Below are 19,395 nucleotides of genomic sequence, written 5' to 3'. Positions count from 1 at the left end.
AATCAACTCAGATAAGTGCACTGCGAACAATTCCTTTTCTTGGCCCTCAATTTTTCTTCAATTTACATTTAAATTGCACCTGTGCTGAGATTCGACATGACAATGGGTAAACTGACCGGGACAAAGGGGAACTCGCCAGACTGACAACACGGATAGGCCAATTCGCAATTGTTGTTGTGAGGCAGAATACACATGGGCTAACCAGTTTTGGTACTATGAGAAGAACAAGTCCATACCCACCACAATTGAGGGCTTTTCCCCAATTAATAGACCCATGCATAGGTAGAAAAATTAGCCCATACATGTCCCCGTATGATAGGGTAAAAATCCATTACGTTTCTAGTGTACATTACCATCTCCACTTCGTGATCATTAAAAATAAGAATACAGTATTATTGCTGATATTTTGCAAAAACCAGTATTTTTTTTGTAATTACTGATTCTCCACACCACAAAATTTCTGAGCTCATATCACAATTTAACAACGAAACTATCAAAGTTTTGGCCATCTTAACCACATTTCCACTGACCACCCTAGGATACGTACCGTCATTGTTCCTGATTAAATTATTGTTACTATTTTGTACAATATATTTTTTAACGATAATTGCTGATTGGCAATCATTGTTTTGTAATATAAAATCTCTTGTTGACGGTGATCTTCTTCTTCTGGCCGGTGGTTTTGTCCTCAGCAGAGACGACCAGGATTCCGTTGACCTCCAGGTCGAAGGTGACAGTGAGCTGTGGAACACCGCTGGGTGCAGGAGGAACGCAGAACTCAAACCTGCCCAGCAGGTTGTTGTCGCGAGTCCTAGTCCGCTCACCCTCGTACACCTGGATATGGATGCTAGTCTTGTTGTCGGAGTCGATAGACTTGATCATCTGATGTTCACTTAATACCATCTCCATTTTGGTGGGGATGGTGGTGTTTCTTGGAATCCGCACGGACATGACGCCCCCTAGCGTCTCCAAACCAAGAGAAAGGGGGGTAACATCCAACAAAAGGAGGTCGGTAAGCTTCGAATTCTCATTGTCACAGTCCTGTCCAGTCAAGATGGCAGCCTGGACAGCAGCTCCGTAGGCAACAGCCTCATCAGGGTTGATGCTCTTGCAAAGCTCCTTCCCGTTGAAGAAGTCCTGGAGAAGCTGCTGAACCCCTGGAATTCTAGAGGAGCCACCAACAAGGACAACACTATGAATTGAGCTCTTGTCCATTCTAGCATCGTTGAGGCACTTCTGCACAGGTTCCATACACTTGCTGAAGAGATCAATGTTGAGCTGCTCAAACAAGGCACGGGTGATGGTTGAGTAGAAGTCAATGCCTTCATACAGGCAGTCGATCTCAATGGTGGTCTGTACAGCAGAGGAGAGGGTCCTCTTGGCCTTCTCGCAAGCTGTCCTAAGCCTCCTGAGAGCCCTGGGGTTGTTGCTGATGTCCTTCCTGTTCTTTATCTTGAACTGCTGAACGAAGTGCTTGACCATCCTATCGTCAAAATCCTCACCTCCAAGGTGAGTGTCACCAGCTACGGCCTTGACCTCAAAGATACCCTTTGCTACGTTCACAATAGAGACATCAAAGGTACCACCTCCTAGGTCGAAGACGAGAACATTCTCCTCACCGCTGCTGCTGGCCTTCTTGTCAAGACCATAAGCCATGGCAGCAGCAGTCGGCTCGGGGATGATACGGATAACATTGAGACCAGCGAGGGCTCCAGCATCCATGGTGCCCTGCCTCTGCGAGTCGGTGGAGCAAGCAGGGACAGTGACGACAGCTCTCTTGATGGTGGTGCCAAGGTGGTCTTCTGCAATCTCCCTCATTTTGATGAGAAGCATCGATGTTACCTGTTCAGCAGAAAACTGCCTCTCCTTGCCCTTGTACTGAACAACAATCATAGGCTTGTCTCTAGGTCCAGAAATGACTTTGAAAGGCCAGAACTTTGAAATGGCTCCAACTAGTTTGCACAAAATTTAAGCTAAAACATGCTGTCTAAATGTGCAACTACGGTTCTTCTAGTATAAAACTCCCATCCCAAAAGAGTTTAGCAACCTATAGTCAATTCTATCAAGAAACTACTCTATGAAAGTAAAGGCACAAATGTTGCGATATGAAATGCGGAAGCTTAAAGGAGGGATGAGAGGAAGCAAACTCTTTGACACGAGGATTTATCCCGTGGTTCGGTTAGCCACAAAGGCATACCTACATCCACGTTGTTGAAGCACTGACAAAGAGTATTGCTTCTCGGCAATCAAGTCTCTCCCGGGGACACCAAGTCACTGCGGCCATCTTGATCCCGACTTCCACTAAGAGAGCTTGCCCACAAAGGAGGGGTCTCCGTCCCCCGTACAAAGTTGTCGACGCCGCTCCACACCAAGCCGGAGGGTCGTTGACTTGCCGGCGAGCCACCAATGCTCCAAGGGGCTGGCACACCGAGATACAATGATTGGTTCACTCAAGAACCGCAGCACAAGGATCTCAACCTTGCTTACTCACTCATTCAAGAGCTAATCTAGCACTCACACTCACAAAGCTAGTGCTAAACCTAAGGATTTGATCAATATGCTCTTGGGTTGGCTTGGAGGTGTTCTTCAATGTATATTGAGTCTCTCTGGTCTCCAGCAAACTCAAATGACCAGGGGTGAGGCATATATATAGGCCACCAACTCAAGAGAGCCGTTACTAGCCGTTGGCCAATTTTCTGCGTAGGCATCAGAACTTTCGGTGCTAGGGCATCGGTTCTTCCGGTCACACTGTGCTCTGAAGTAGCCGTCGGCTTCTCTGACACAGCTGCAGCAACTTCCAGGGACCATCGGTTAAACCGATGCTAGGGCGTCGGTTAAACCAGTGACACTCAGCATCTGAACTAGCCGTTGGATCTCCCTCTTCTGCTGACGTCATTGCACCGATGCGATGTTCCGATGCACCATCGGTTCAACTGGTGCTGAAGGCGTGGCTCCTGCGCTCTTGACATCGTCTCTAGACAATGGTATGTTGATTGCACCGATGCTTGACTTGGCCTCGTCGGTTCAACCAGTGCCACTGAGATTTCCTCACTTGGACCAGTTGGCACACCAAATTGCACCGATGCATAGTGCATCGGTTCTTCCGACAACCATCGGATGCACCGATGCTTAGGCATCGGTTAAACTGGTGCTACTGTTTTACAGTAGAACTCATCCAATTCAGCATTTCTTTGAGTTCTTTCTTCGTGTTTTGCTTTGTATGTCATTTTTACTTCATCCCTGGGATCTAGAAATGTTCACTTAACAAAATCATTAGTCTCATTGATTGCGTTATCATACGATCACCAAAATCACTCGAAATGGCATAAATGGTGCCATGTTCGTTACAATCTCCCTCTTTTTGGTGATTGATGACAACACAATCAAAGCAAGCATAAAATTTTCAAGAATTTACAAATTGAACCACTTACACTTACTTGGATGCTTACCATCATCCAATGTTAGCTTGGCCTCCTCCTAAAACAATGATTCACCCTTTGTTCCTCCCCCTATCTTGCTACTTCTCCTTATGAGTTGACTTGATCCACTCGGCATTTCTCCCCCTTTGGAATATATCTCTCATTCTTGGAAAAATACCTTGCTTTGATCCACAATTCTCCCCCTTTGGAATCAAATCATCTAAAAGGTCTTGAAATGCAATATAGCTCAAGAGAAGATTAGTAACCTAGAGAGTTAGTTTCATGACTCATGATCCAATTGTATGATATCAATGAAGATACCAATTTGAAAAATTACTAAGGTGGATCACAAAATCACAAAACTAGCATGACATGAGCTAAGCTTTCCATAAAGTGTGTGCACAATATGATGATGTAAAAATCAAGTACACAACTTGATGTTCAAACAAGGGAGCTTAGGCCATATCATGCACGGAGGTAGCTCTAAAAAAATAAGGAATTGACAATGATACCAATTGAATGGGTTTGGAACCTTTCATAGCTCCGGGGGATTTTGTTTACCTTGCATGTACCAATTGATAGTGACTTTGCAACAATTGAAGTCTTTAAGAGATGAGTATTTGGTACACCAAGGTTAAGCAAATGTATGAGCACATAGCCTATGAACTTAGATATGAGTATTTAAGTTCAATAGAGCATGGCTCAATATGCATGGAAGCACAATTTTTCTAATCACTCTTATAGAGTTATTTGTTCACATTAATCGTGAATGACATTCTCTTAGAGTGTTAATTCCATGTGAGACTACAAAAGATAAACTTGCAAACATATTAGTCTCAAAATCACAAACTATAAAGTGAACTCCCCCTAAATGTGTGCATTTAGTATTTGAATCACCAAGCAAATGTATGCACATCGTTTTTGACAATAATGGAAAGTTTACTCAATAGTTTATGTTCATGGTACACATATGAAATACATACCTAATGAAGTCCATGTACCATGAAGGGTAACCTTGTGTAGCTTTCTATACACTTATCGAACCATGTAGGTTGCTCATGGGTTAGAATCATGACACAAGCAACCCACCATATATAACACTAGGAGATACAAAATATGCAAACATCCTAGTAAGAGCAATGGAGCTGTATGAAGCTTGAATTGAAATCTAGCTACCATTACCTTATGTGGGACTTGGGCAATAAATGTCCAAGTTTTAAGTTTAGCTTGTTTTGGCTTGAATCTTTACTTCAACTTGTAAGCTAAGACTCCAAATCCCCCGAAACCGTTCTTGGGTTTCAAGTCTCCTTTGGAACCCACACCATTTGAGGCCCCTTCATATTGGTGATGATTTCCTTAGGCACCCAAATGGAGCAGTTCCAACTCCTTTCCTTCTTCCCAACCTTGTGAGCACCCACCTTGCCATTGGTCTTCTTCTTGATCACATAGGAGGTGATATTGTTTTTGTTCCTCCGGTTGGGCTTGGTGTAGATGAGAGAACTCTTGATTGTGAGCTTCTTTTTGTTCTTCTCATCCGGAAGATTTTTTCTTGGTTGAGGGCACTTGTTGGACTTGTGGCCTTTTTTATGGCACTTGGAGCAAGTCATGATGGACCCCTTCTCAAGCTTCTTCACCATGTCTTCACGGTTATCTTGAGAAGGTTGGACATTGATATCCATGCCTTTGCCCTTCAATCTATACAAGTCTTTCATGAGCCTTTCCACTTCTTGCTTGAGCTCATCATTTTCCTTGGCAATGAGATCATCACATGATTCTAAAACAACATTCTCATAGCATTTCTCATTATAAGGGTTAGAGCAAGATTCATCAATTAAATCAATACAAGCAGTTGAAGCATCTACCCTAGAGATAGGAATTGCACAAGGGATAGTTTGCTTCATTTCCAAAGAGTCATTAGTATCATTAATGCTCTCAAATTTTAATTTGAGCTCATCATGCTCCTTGCTAAGCAATTTGAATTTGCACAACAAATCTTCAAAATTTGTAGCAAGAGAAGCATTTAGATCATTGAGAGCATTAAGGTTTTTGATTTCCTTTGATTGCTTCTTAATGACTTTTTGTTGCTCATGAATTAAATCAAGAAGATCTTGAAATGAAGGAGAGTCCGAGTCATCAATACTTACATTGCTATCCATACCTTTGACCATGTGGTATGTGTTGGATCATGATGAAGCTCCCTTGTTAGTGCGGGTGGTGGTGCTTTTGATAAACTCATTACTTGAGCTTGTGCTTGGCTCTTCATCACTACCCACCCATTCTCCAAGAAAAACACGAGGTTCATCCTTGAGCTTTTTCTCCTTCTTTTGCTTCTTCTTCTTCTTCTTCTTGTGCTTTCTCTCAACCTTTTGGAGACAATTAGATGGTAAAAAGCTTAATCCTTCCCCGTTTAACCGTGAAGTCATTTCTAAAGGATTCATCCCTTCCCCCTAAGAGCTAACTCACTAGGCGGTGAAGCCTACCGATCTAATGAGCCGATAAACACAAATTTGCCAATAGAATTGGCTTTCTTTGCGAGAGAAGTGAGTCCCGGCTCTGGTACCAATTGAAGGCGATCGGGTGCTCTATCCTAAGAGGGGGAGGTGGTGAATTAGGCTCTTCTAGAAACCTTAACCTATGACTCCAACTAGTTTGCACAAAACTTAAACTAAAACATGCTGTCTAAATGTGCAACTACGGTTCTTCTAGTGTGAAACTCCCATCCCAAAAGTGTTTAGCAACCTATAGCCAATCCTATCAAGAAACTACTCTATGAAAGTAAAGGCACAAAGATTGCAATATGAAATGCGGAAGCTTAAAGGAGGGATGAGAGGAAGCAAACTCTTTGACACGAGGATTTATCCCGTTGTTCGGTTAGCCACAAAGGTACACCTACATCCATGTTGTTGAAGCACTCACAAAGAGTATTGCTTCTCGGCAATCAAGTCTCTCCCGGGGACACCAAGTCAACGCGGTCACCTTGATCCCGATTTTCACTAAGGGAGCTTGCCCACAAAGGAGGCGTCTCCGTCCCCCGCACAAAGTTGTCGACGCCGCTCCACACCAAGCCGGAGGGTCGTTGACTTGCCGGCGAGCCACCAATGCTCCAAGGGCCAGCACACCGAGATACAATGGTTGATTCACTCAAGAACCGCAGCCCAAGGATCTCAACCTTGCTTATTCACTCATTCAAGAGCTAATCTAGCACTCACACTCACAAAGCTAGTGCTAAACCTAAGGATTTGATCAATATGCTCTTGGGTTGGCCTGGAGGTGTTCTTCAATGTATATTGAGTCTCTTTGGTCTCCAGCAAACTCAAATGACCGGAGGTGAGGCATATATATAGGCTACCAACTCAAGAGAGCCGTTACTAGCCGTTGGCCAGTTTTCTGCGTAGGCATTGGAACTTCCGGTCACACTTCCGGTCACACAGCTGTAGCAACTTCCAGGGACCATCGGTTAAACCGATGCTATTGCATCGGTTAAACCGGTGACACTCAGCATCTGAACTAGCCATTGGATCTCCCTCTTCTGCTGACGTCATTACACCGATGCGATACTCCGATGCACCATCGGTTCAACCGGTGCTGAAGGCGTGGCTCCTGCGCCCTTCACATCGTCTCTGGACAATGGTATGTTGATTTCACCGATGCTTGACTTGGCCTCGTCGGTTCAACCGGTGCCACTAAGATTTCCTCACTTGAACCAGTTGGCGCACCAAATTGCACCGATGCATAGGGCGTCGGTTCTTCCGACAACCATTGGATGCACCGATGCTTAGGTATTGGTTAAACCGGTGCTACTGTTTTACAGTAGAACTCATCCAATTCAGCGTTTTTTTGAGTTTTTTTCTTCGTGTTTTGCTTTGTATGGCCTTTTTTCTTCATTCCTGGGATCTAGAAATGTTCACTTAACAAAATCATTAGTCCCATTGATTGCGTTGTCATACGATCACCAAAATCACTCGAAATGGTATAAATGGTGCCATATTCGTTACAGGCTGGACAAATTTATCGCTGAATGTCCTACCAATGAGCCGCTTGGCATCTGCAGAGAGGATTTGGTTGAGAGTAAGTGCAGTACTGTTTTACTGGGTGTGTGCGTGTTGTGTGTGTAGTGATCATTTCAGCAAACAGACAACTTCAGAAATACAAATTGATCACCCAAACTTGAATAGAGGGGCGGCAAACTTGCTAAATGTTATGCTGGTACAAATTTATACATATAGGTACTGATTATTATTGCAATCGAAATGCATTCTAGAGGAGGCAGGCACACAGAATATGCATGATTTATAAATGGCAGATCTATCAGGCAACATTTAGCGAACGCTATCATGGTGACCAGAAAACTTCTGACAAGAAAAATCCTTGAAAGGATGGATGATCATTCTTGTATTAACAACTGAATCGAATGAACTTAGCGCAACATCGGTTCAACTTGTACAGTTCTACATCAACACTGTCCATTTACTAATAACTAGGAAATAAAGCTATAGCTATATATGTAGTAACCGAAACGTCATTTTTTTAGGAGTAACAAGAAAGCGTTGCAACAGTCGGTTCCGATCCCCTTGTTATCTCCCCCAACCAAATCCACGAATCTAAACCGAGGAGTACAAGCTAGGAAGGAGAGGGAGTTGACATGGCAAAGAAGACGGCACTCACCGAAGACCGTATTGCTAGTGTTCCTGGCGACCTGGTTCTTGGCGGGATCGCCGACGAGGCGCTCGGAGTCGGTGAAGGCGACGCAGGATAGGGTGGTTTGGTCGCCTTGCTCGCTGGCGACGATCTGAAGGACCGAAGCCGGCGACCAGAGGGGGGTGAAAGGGAGCCGATCAAAATTTCTTCCGAAATTCAAACCGTCGGCCTATATCCCGAAAATCACCCAAGCCCTCAAGCGTTCTGGCCAAAGTTTGGAATAGCTATGGAAAAGCTAAACCAACACAAAAGGCCTCGAACGAGCGAGCGAAACCACGAAGCAAATCGGAAGCGAATCAGGAAAACTGCAGAACTGATCTGCCTGGACCGGTCTGACCGGTGCGTTGGACCGGTCTGACCGATCTTGCCTACCGGTCTGACCGGTGGCACCCAGAAAACCCCCGAAAACTTAGATTCAAACGGTGAATCTCGACCAAACGACCACGAAAATCAATGAAACTTGGGGGATTGCTTCGCCCCTACCCCGTGAACATATCCCCAAAAGATCTCGTCCTAAAGATCAACGAATCGTGAGAATTATGGGGGAGATCAAAAGAGATTGGGGTTTTCTCAAGAACTCAAGAAATCGAATTCGAACACGCCAGTGATTCCAGAGGGTTTAGGACAGGGTTAGAAGCACGGGAATCACAGCAAAGAACTCATGGACTCCTCGCAATCAAGTGCACCAAAAAACGAAATCGAAATTTCATCAAACAAGGCACAAAACGAGGAGATGGATTGATTCAAACCGTCCAGAGGGCACGAGGAGGTTAGGGCCTCCTTTCCCAATCAAATCCACAAGAGTTCTCACACAAACAACATTCAAATATACCCTAAAGAGATGAACGGAGGAAGAGGAACACAGGGGCGGCGGCCTGGGGAAACAGAGAATTCACGGACACAGTACAAAAGCCGCCATTAACCTAACACAAGTGAAGGGGTATTTATACCCGCGGGATCGGTTAGACCGGTACGCTGGACCGGTCAGACCGGTTGGTTAGACCGGTCAGACCGGTTGGCCTGCAGCACCCCCTGTACACGATCTCATCCGACGGACGAGGTTCTTTCTTCGAAACGAAGTCTTCTCCGCGATGCCGCCGTCTTGTTGAAGATCCAGTCTGCGGTTTTGGAGGGTCCGCTTAACCCGGGTAGGTGGCCGGTTTTGAGAAAATCGCCAAAACCTCACGCGCGGAAAGATTCCCGCCTCCGCGCCGTGGCCCTAGACGCCGTTCCCGCCTCGGCCTTCTGACGGCCCTAGACACCGCCCGACGCCTGTCACCTCCTCGCTCGCAGCGAGGCCCTAGACGCCGTCGACGCCCGTTGCCTCCGTCAGTCCCGAGACCGACGCCCGTGCCTGCACGACTTGGCGTCTTCAACCGCCATCCGCCTCCTTGGTTTTGTGGCGCAAACCAAGAAACCCACCTTCCGTCGCCGCTTGCGCCCTCGATCCAGGAGTGGACGCCACAGCTGCCGTCCGGTCCGAGCTCCGGTCCCGGCTGCCCTTCACCGCCGTCCACCGTACGGTCCATCGGCCACAGCACCTCCATGGCAGCTCCCCGTCGACACTCGATGCCCGTGTACCTGCAATCCAAAGACCAAGCGCACGATCACACCGCACGGTTGACAATTCACTCATCACAAGCAGGATAGAGTACTCTCGTTCCTCAATCTCCCCCTTGATGAGTGCATTGTCAACACACCACAGACGAACCAAGAGAAGTGAAACCAAAGAAGAACAAAGAAGCACAAAAGAGAAGAACTCAAGCAAGTGACGAAAAGCTCAGAAAGGCAAGAACAGTCACTTACTCAAGCAAAGATCGATCCCCTAAGACAAGGGCAATGGCTCGACGCAATCGATCAAAAGCCAAAACATGACTCCTCAAAGACAGAAGTAATGCTTGACGCAGTCATGAAAGAAGCAGAGGGAAAATGAGAAAACCAGGAGCCAAAACTAAAGCAAAAACTCCCCAAGCAAAATTTTTCGCTCTCACAAGTGCAACTCTCCCAAAATGATGAACTCACAAAGCCCTGTGCACAATAAGTTTTTCAAAAATCAAACAAGTCTCCCCCTTGTTCGATCACTTCTCTCAAAATTCTCCCCCTTGTTGGCACATGCACACATCAAGGCTACAAAGACCTAAAGCTCCCCCTGAAGCTGAAACTCCCCCTGAACAGATGCTATGCAATGAATGCAATGCAGGAGGTGTAAGTGAAAGCATTCAGGGATACAAAGATATGAGCAACATCTAGTCACAAGCACGTGTGCATCCATAAACAAGACCTGCATCTAGCTCAACAGGGTATATCAAATCAGTCTAGAGCTAGGCAAGTTCAGTTTAGGAGAAATAAAAGCATCACCCATGATCTAGCACTAACAAGTAGGGAATGGAAAGCAGTGCTACTCAAACTCATACAGGTGAGCCAAACCAGCCAAAGATGTTGTTAACATTCATTTTTCCATCATATTTATAGCAATCAATTCTTAATGCCAGGGGTTGAAAGCTTGTCATGCTTCACTTAGCAACGAGGCCAAGCCTATGCCAAAAGACAATCAGAAGCTTAAAGCACTCGTTTCAGTCATGCACAGCCTTGCCCGGGTTCTCACAAGTGCAAAGTGAGCCGTCCCGAAAGCTCGATCAGTGCGACAAGCAATCCCACCTGGATCTTTTCAATCCATTTCAAGAACAGTTCAAGCAATTTTATCAGATTTAGATCATTTCAAGTGTGAATTGCTGAACAGAAGGCTATACTAGCATGAATAAGATAACAAAGCACATCAACACGCCCTAATCATGCTAGTAGCCAAAGCAGGGTGAACATGTTTTTAGATTTTCAAAACAAAATAGCTTAACTCAGATGATGTCATATACACAGTGGAGTAAGCTATATATGATCAAATTTATCAACTCACACTAGCAGGCACTAGAAGATCATAGCAATGTATACAAGAATGCTAGTGCAAGTGAGACAATGCAAAATGCAAAATGTACAATGCATATGCACAATGCAACTACCAAACCTAGAAATCAAAGAGAAGCAAATAAAGCTTACAAAGCTAACCAAAGAAAAGTCAGCAATCAAAAGGGGTAACAAACCCCAAGCTCCCCTCGCAAGCGAGCAAAGGTGTCCCGCTCTAGCGGTTTGGTGAGGATATCTGCGGTTTGCCTCTCTGAAGGGACATGGATCAGGTCAATGTGTCCTCTCTTATGGTTGTCTCGCAGGAAATGGAATCGGATGTCTATGTGCTTAGTTCTGGAGTGTAGGACAGGGTTCTTTGCAATGCTAATGGTTGACATGTTGTCTACAAAGATGGGAACCCTACCAAAACACAAGCCATAATCCTGCAAGGTTTATTTCATCCAAAGTATCTGGGAGCAGCAGCTAGCAGCGGCAACATACTCAGCTTCTGTGGAAGAAAACGCTACACTAGCCTGCTTGCGAGAGGACCAAGACACCAAAGATGTACCGAGAAATTGACAAGTGCCGGATGTCGACTTGCGATCCAACCGACACCCACCGAAATCGGCATCAGAGAAGCCCACCAAAACCAGAGAAGAATCCGCAGAATACCAAAGACCAAATTCAGGGGTGAATTTCAGATACCTGAAGATGCGTTTCACCACCTGCCTGTGAGAGGTGCGCGGCGAAGCTTGATACCGCGTGCAGAGGCAGACGCCGAACTGGATGTCCGGTCGCGTCGCCGTCAGGTACAGGAGAGAGCCGATCATGTTCCTGTACTCCTTCTGGTCCACCACCTCGCCGTCCAAGTCCTCATCAAGCGCCGTCGATGTGCTGATCGGAGTCGGCTGAGGAGACAAGTCGCTCATGTCGAACTTCCGCAGCAAGTCTCTAGTGTACTTGGCTTGATGGACAAAAGTGCCCTGAGGAGTTTGCTTGATCTGCAGCCCGAGGAAGAACTGCAACTCACCCATCATGCTCATCTCGAACTCCCTGGACATCTGCTCAGAAAACTTGGAGACAAGAGCGTGAGAAGAGCCACCAAAGATAATATCATCCACGTATATCTGAACCAAAAGGAAATCAGTGCCAGATCGCATAAGGAACAAAGTTTTATCTACACATCCCATTATAAAGCCCTGAGCCAGCAAAAAGGTTTTCAATCTATCATACCAAGCTCTAGGTGCCTGTTTCAAACCGTAAAGAGCTTTCTGGAGTTTATAAACATGGTTTGGAAACTTGGGATTTTCGAAACCAGGGGGTTGCTTCACATAAACCTCTTCTTCAATAAAGCCATTTAAGAAGGCAGATTTAACATCCATTTGGAAAACCTTAAAACCCTTGGAAACAGCAAATGCAAGAAAGATTCGAATAGCTTCCAAACGAGCAACAGGGGCAAAAGTTTCCTCAAAATCAATACCCTCTTTTTGGCAAAACCCCTGGGCTACAAGACGAGCCTTGTTCCGAACAACCAAACCATCCTCACCCTGCTTGTTTTTGAAAACCCACTTCGTTCCGATGGGATTGCAAGCAGGTGGAGACTCGACTAAAACCCAAACTTGGTTTCTTTCAAAATTTTCAAGTTCCTCATGCATGGCATTGACCCAATTAGAATCAAAAAGAGCGTGTCCAATATCTTTGGACTCAAAAGAGGCAACAAACGCTGAATGAGCAAAGCCAGCGATACTTGTTACCTTGGACCTGGTGACTCGCTCATTGAGATCACCTAGCATCTGTTGAGGTGGATGACGACGCTGAATGTGTTGCGGTGCTTCCCGTGTCGAAGTCGCCTCCTCCTCAACCAAAGCTGGTGCCTCCTCAGGTGCAGCTAGTGTAGCCTGAGTCACCTCCTCGAACAGCCCCCCGAGAAGTAGACGTAGTCGGGTCGGGGCCGTCGTCATCGTCCGAGCTCGTAGCAGAGATAGCTGGGTCCACAGCACGCGTGGTAGCCTCAGCCTCGCCATCTGCAGCTTCTTCCTCCTCATCTTCAAAGATGGAGGTGCCGAGCTCATCATCTCCTGCAACTTCAAAGACAGAAGAATTGCACGGTGCAGTCTTGTCGAAAGTGACTTCACAAGTCTCACTGATGATGTTAGTATCAATAATCAGCACACGGTACGCTCTAGAGTGAGAAGCATAACTGAGAAAAATACCGTCAGACGAGCGAGACTCAAACTTATCAAGATTTCCATCTTTCAGCACAAAACACCGGCAACCGAAAACTCTGAGATGGTCAACACGGGGCTGGCGTCCAAACCGCAACTCATAAGAAGTCCTATGCATGAAAGCACGCAAGAAAATGCGGTTGGACACGTAACAAGCGGTGTTAACCGCCTCAACCCAGTATTTGCGAGGAGTCCTATGCTCATCAAGCATCGTCCTCGCCATCTCAACCAGCGTCCGATTCTTCCGCTCTACAACTCCATTCTGCTGTGGAGTGTAGGGAGAAGAATACTGGTGTTCAAGCCCTTGATCACTGCAAAAGGCGTCAAAACGAGCGTTTTTGAATTCTGTGCCATTGTCACTGCGGATCGCTCTCATGGCTTGGGGTAACTTGTTTTTCAACCTTAAGATCAAGTCTCGAACAAACTCGAAAGCCTCATCCTTGGTTCTCATGAAAAAGACCCAAGAATAGCGAGAAAAATCGTCCACAATCACAAGCACGTACCACTTCCCACCAACAGACATCACCCTAGAAGGACCAACTGTGTCTATGTGTAACAACTCTCCAGGGTGAGCGGTCATCACCTGATTAACAGGTGGATGAGAAGTGGCAATCATTTTACCGTGACGACACGGATGGCAAACAAGATCCTTTTCAAACTTCAATTTGGGCAATCCTCGGATTAGGCCAAGTGAGCTCAGTCTCGACAATAGGTCAAAACTCAAATGTCCAAGTCTCATATGCCACTTCCACAGATCAGAAGAAGGACCAGCCATCAAGGAATGAGAAGGGCCAAAAGGAGTTCCAGAGAAGTCAACCAAGAAAACCCGATCGCGAGGTGTAATCCGGCAAACCAAATCTCCCCTGGGATCCAAAACACGCGAACAACCCTCCTTGAAGCGAACCTCAAATCCCTCATCAAGAAGTTGCGAGACAGAGAGAAAATTAAAACCAAGATTCGAAACCAAAGCAACTTCTCTCAGGGTAAAGCGATCAGAAACTCGAACAGCGCCAAGTCCACGTACCTTTCCTCTTCCATGATCCCCGAACACAATGTACTCTGAGCGCATCGGGGTGAGGCTGGAGAACCATTTGTCATTCCCGGTCAAGTGGCGCGAACAACCGGAGTCCATGATCCACCTGTTCTCCAAGCCTCCGACCTGCACATCAGTAGTGAGACAAAGGGTGAGCAAATGTCTCAACACTGGGGTTAGCAAAGTGAGAAGCAAACCAGTGTCGAGCCATTTGCTCTACAGAAGGGTTAGCAAAACCAGTTAAAGCGTATCCCCCGTCCCGTCTACCGCGTGACTGACGAACACCACCGCGAGTAAAGCGTGGAGCCTCAAAACTTCCTCCAAAGCCTCGGTCCCGTGGTCCATAGCCGTACTGAAAACGACCAAGAGCACGGCCGGCAAAGAGACCACTCGCTGGAGCACGGTAACCACCACCGTCTCCATGACCTCCACCTACACGGCGCGCCCTAGCATCTCGCCTATCATCACGCCGAGAAGGACCATGCACCCGAGCAGAGTACATGTCCATGTTTCGTCTCTCCTACTCTCTCCTCACAGCCCGCTTCCTCCTGAAGTAAAAGTCCTCCAGGTGACCTTCCCTGTCACAGAACTCGCAGTGGTACCTCACCTCACACTTGGGAGGTGGAGGCCTAGCCTGCGGACGGGGAGGAACAACCCTCTTCTTCTGGGCAACCTGGGCTGTGGCAGCAGGGAGCGTGTCGAGGGGGTTCCTCAATGCATTGGGCTTTGGAACCCAAACCTGCTTCTGCGGAGGTGCTTTAGGTGGTTCTTTAAGCACACCATCCGCGGGGTCAACAAGCGAAGGCTGCGTGCTCGTGCTAGCAGTGTTTCCAGCAGCCTTGCCAATCTTACCATACAACCTGTTAAAGTCTGACTTCGTGTATGTGTAACCGACCCCAAACCCATCACCACGCTTGAACTGCTTGATCATCATGCCCAACTGCGGATCACTCGCAGAAACCCAACTAAGAATCGCCCTAAGGTATGTGTTCTCATTATCCAAGTTGGCTTTCTCTACCGCAAGATTATCCAAATCAGAGATTAAACCAGGGCAAACAGAGCAGTCAATAGGTGGGCTAGACTCTATGACCTTAGTCTTTCCAAAAGACTTGATCAAAGCGTTCTTCTCCTCTAGCTCCGACCTAAGCGTGGGACAAATCTTACAAGCACCAAGCAAAACTGGCCTAGACTTCATCTCCTCTAGCTCGCACACAACAGTAGCAAACTTGGACTGCAACGAAGCTAGATCGGACTTAAAGATAGGACACTCATCACATTCAAGCACATCACTAACAATGGGAGCGTCCTTGACAAGTTCAAGCTCATGCTTGGCCTTGGCTAGCTCATGAGACACATCAGAAAGCAAGGTCTTAACAACATCTAAGTTCGCGACGTTCTCATCATGCTTGGCACGGAGAGCAACAAGATCATTCATGTGCGATATGCAGCTAGTGCACTCATCCTCACTAGATTTCTCCCTAGCACAAGCCAGCTCAGCCCTAAGCTTTCTACGCTCTCTAGCTGCTTCCTTTAGCAGCCTCTTCTGGTTGTCGAGAGCGGCGTACAACTCTCTAACCTCTGTATCAAGCAGGTCGATCGTGGAGTTTACCTCTGAATCGCTCTCGGATCTAGGAGAAGAGCCGGAGTGCGTCAGTGTAGCATGTCCACCTGAAGACACACGAGCACCATCGGCTTCGCCCGCCATAGTGCAGAAGCTCTTGCGCCGACCGGCCGCCAAGCAAAGGCCGATGAAGCCGGTGGCTTCCTTGTCCCGCTTCTTCTTCTTCTTCTTGTCGTCGTTGTCGGAGGTCGGTGAAGAAGAGCGGTCGGTGTCGGAGCTCTTGTCGAGGTCGCTGAGCTGCGCCAGGAAGGCCTTCTCCCGCTTCTTGGCCTTGTACTAGAAGCACTTCTTGAGCGACTCCTTGTCGAAGTGTCCTCCCCGGTCACGACTGTGGTGCTTGTGGCGCCAACGCTCCTTGTTGGAGCCTCCCTTGTCGCGGTCGCGGTGGCGGTAGTAGTCGAAGGAGTTGTTCTGGCCACCGCCAGACTTCTTGGGGCAATCGGCGACGAAGTGGTTCAGATCGCCGCAGTTGTAGCACCCGGGATTCTTCTTCCTCTGCCTGTTGTGGTAGACGCGCTGGAACTTGCTGATGAGGAGGCACAAGTCGTCGACGCCCAGCGTCTCTAGCTGCTCATCTGAAACAGAAGGCAAAGAGGCAAGAGAAAAGCCAAGAGCAGAGTTAGCGTTAGAGCTCGATCCACCGGGGCCAGTCACAAGAGCGACGCTCTTGGAAGGAGGGGCACCATTGAGCTTGAGTCGTGTCTGGTTATCCACCTCTATGGCCTTGAGCTTGCTGAAAAGCTCGTTCACAGTCAGAGTCTCATAGCCAGCAGACTCAATGATCGTGTTCACCTTGAGATCCCACACAGAGCGGTCAAGTGCGTAGAGCAACTTGAGAGCCTTCTCGTGCTCTGTGTACTCAAGGGCACCAGCAGATCTGTTCGCATTGACCTTGTTCACAATCGACTGAAAACGACTGAACATCAGGTCAATGCTCTCACCTGGCTCCTGTGTGAAGTTCTCGTACTCATGCCGGTGAGTCTCGAACAGTCTGGCCTTCACCTGAGGTGTACCCTCGTGGTAGTTCTCAAGGCACGTCCAAATCTTGTGGGCTTCCTGAAAACCCTGGACGCGTGAGAACTCCGCACGAGAAACGCCAGCGAACAAGGCATTGACAGCCTTGGCGTTAGCCTCGTGCTGGGTCACCTGAAGAGGCGTGGTCCGAACAGCCAGCACCTCGTAAAGCTGGTTCGTGGTAATCTCCCAGACATCGGCTCCCATGCTCTACAGGAAGGCTCTCATGCGAACCTTCCAGTAGGCATAGTCCTCGCTGGAAAACACCGGGATCTTACCAAGACTCGCCATGGTCGCCGAGTGGTTTTCGAACCGGTTAAGGTACTGAAAACCTCAACCAAGCTTTGATACCAATTGAAGGACCGAAGCCGGCGACCAGAGGGGGGGGGTGAATGGGAGCCGATCAAAATTTCTTCCGAAATTGAAACCGTCGGCCTATATCCCGAAAATCACCCAAGCCCTCAAGCGTTCTGGCCAAAGTTTGGAATAGCTATGGAAAAGCTAAACCAACACAAAATGCCTCGAACGAGCGAGCGAAACCACGAAGCGAATCGGAAGCGAATCGGGAAAACTGCAAAACTGATCTGCCTGGACCGGTCTGACCGGTGCGCTGGACCGGTCTGACCGGTGCGCTGGACCGGTCTGACCGATATTGCCTACCTGTCTGACCGGTGGCACCCAGAAAACCCTCGAAAACTTAGATTCAAATGGTGAATGTCGACCAAACGACCACAAAAATCGATGAAACTTGGGGGATTGCTTTGCCTCTACCCCGTGAACATATCCCCAAAAGATCTCGTCCTAAAGATCAATGAATCGTGAGAATTATGGGGGAGATCAAAAGGGATTGGGGTTTTCTCAAGAACTCAAGAAATCGAATTCGAACACACGCCAGTGATTCCAGAGGGTTTAGGACAGAGTTAGAAGCATGGGAATCACAGCAAAGAACTCATGGACTCCTCGCAATCAAGTGCACCAAAAAATGAAATCGAAATTTCATCAAACAAGGCACAAAACGAGGAGATGGATTGATTCAAACCGCCCAGAGGGCACGAGGAGGTTAGGGCCTCCTTTCCCAATCAAATCCACAAGAGTTCTCACACAAACAACATTCAAATTTACCCTAAAGAGATGAACTGAGGAAGAGGAACACAGGGGCGGCGGCCTGGGGAAACAGAGAATTCACGGACACAGTACAAAAGCCGCCATTAACCTAACACAAGTGAAGGGGTATTTATACCCGCGGGACCGGTCAGACCGGTAGGCTGGACCGGTCAGACCGGTTGGTTAGACCGGTCAGACCGATGCCAGGGACCAGTCATACCGGTTGGCCTGCAGCACCCCCTGTACACGATCTCATCCGATGGCCGAGGTTCTTTTTTCGAAACGAAGTCTTCTCCGCGATGCCGCCGTCTTGATGAAGATCCAGTCCGCGGTTTTGGAGGGTCCGCGAAACCCGGGTAGGTGGCCGGTTTTGAGAAAACCGCCAAAACCTCACGCACGGGAAGATTCCCGCCTCCGCGCCGTGGCCCTAGACGCCGTTCCCGCCTCCGCGCCGTGGCCCTAGACGCCGTTCCCGCCCCGGCCTTCTGACGGCCCTAGACGCTGCCCGACGCCCGTCACCTCCTCGCCCGCAGCGAGGCCCTAGACGCCGTCGACGCCCGTCGCCTCCGTCGGTCCCGAGACCGACGCCCGTGCCTCCACGACTTGGCGTCTTCAACCGCCGTCTGCCTCCTTGGTTTTGTGGCGCAAACCAAGAAACCCGCCTTCCGTCGCCGCTTGCGCCCTCGATCCAGGAGTGGACGCTACAGCTGCCGCCCGGTCCGAGCTCCGGTCCCGGCTGCCCTTCACCGCCGTCCACCGCAAGGTCCATCGGCCACAGCACCTCCACGGCAGCTCCCCGTCGACACTCGATGCCCGTGTACTTGCAATCCAAAGACCAAGCGCACAATCACACCGCACGGTTGACAATTCACTCATCACAAGCAGAATAGAGTACTCTCGTTTCTCGTTTCTCACGATCACAACGCGGCCGTGCTGCCAGAGGCCCACGCAGGAGTACGTCGTCCCTAGGTCGATCCCGATGGCAGGACCATCGTCGTCGTCCTTGCCGGCCATCATCTTACTTCTACGACTACGACCTTCCCCCGCGACCATCAGGGCGAAGGTTCCCAGCTGCAGTTTCCTCCCGATGTCTTCCTGCACCTGGCGCAGCTCCCTGGCCATGTCGTCGGCCGACCAGAGACGACGGAGGAAGGTGGCGTGCTCCTGCTGGCAGTGGCACTCGTTGACGAGCTCGAGGGCCTTCTCCACACTCTCCGCCAGATCCTCCAGTGGGCCGCTCGCGGCCGGGTCCTTCATCGTCGTCTCCGTCGTCGGCGTGTGATCAAGCCGCTCCAGGAGAGCGCCGACTCGCGCCGCGCACCTCGCGACCTCGCGGCACTCCCTCTCGTTCTGCCTGACCGTCTCCACGGCCTCCTCGATCTT

The 19,395-nt window shown here is 48.4% G+C and overlaps 1 protein-coding gene across 1 annotated transcript; it reads right to left on the bottom strand.

Annotated features, from left to right (window-relative positions):
- Window positions 1–621: 621 nt before the first annotated feature.
- LOC120645200 (heat shock cognate 70 kDa protein 2-like) lies at window positions 622–19,026 on the bottom strand. The gene is made up of 5 exons (XM_039921973.1): window positions 18,934–19,026; window positions 18,532–18,534; window positions 8,085–8,208; window positions 7,419–7,464; window positions 622–1,948 (listed from the first exon to the last, which is right to left on the bottom strand). The coding sequence occupies exons 1-5, from the start codon at window positions 19,024–19,026 to the stop codon at window positions 622–624; spliced, it is 1,593 nt and encodes a 530-aa protein (XP_039777907.1).
- Between the last annotated feature and the right edge of the window lie 369 nt (window positions 19,027–19,395).

This window comes from Panicum virgatum, chromosome 8K (assembly GCF_016808335.1).
Source record: "Panicum virgatum strain AP13 chromosome 8K, P.virgatum_v5, whole genome shotgun sequence".
NCBI classification, from domain to species: Eukaryota; Viridiplantae; Streptophyta; class Magnoliopsida; order Poales; family Poaceae; genus Panicum; species Panicum virgatum.
The sequence above is the reverse complement of the archived record's forward strand: the minus strand, read 5'-3'. Positions and strand labels throughout refer to the sequence as shown.

Coding starts and splice junctions, on each gene's coding strand:
- LOC120645200 (XM_039921973.1), bottom strand. CDS start 19,026: ATGGCCGGCAAGGACGACGACGATGGTCCTGCCATCGGGATCGACCTA. Junction 7,465..8,084: donor CACTAGCAATACGGTCTTCG/GTGAGTGCCGTC, acceptor TCCTCTCTGCAG/ATGCCAAGCGGCTCATTGGT. Junction 1,949..7,418: donor TTCAGCGATAAATTTGTCCA/GCCTGTAACGAA, acceptor CAAACTAGTTGG/AGCCATTTCAAAGTTCTGGC.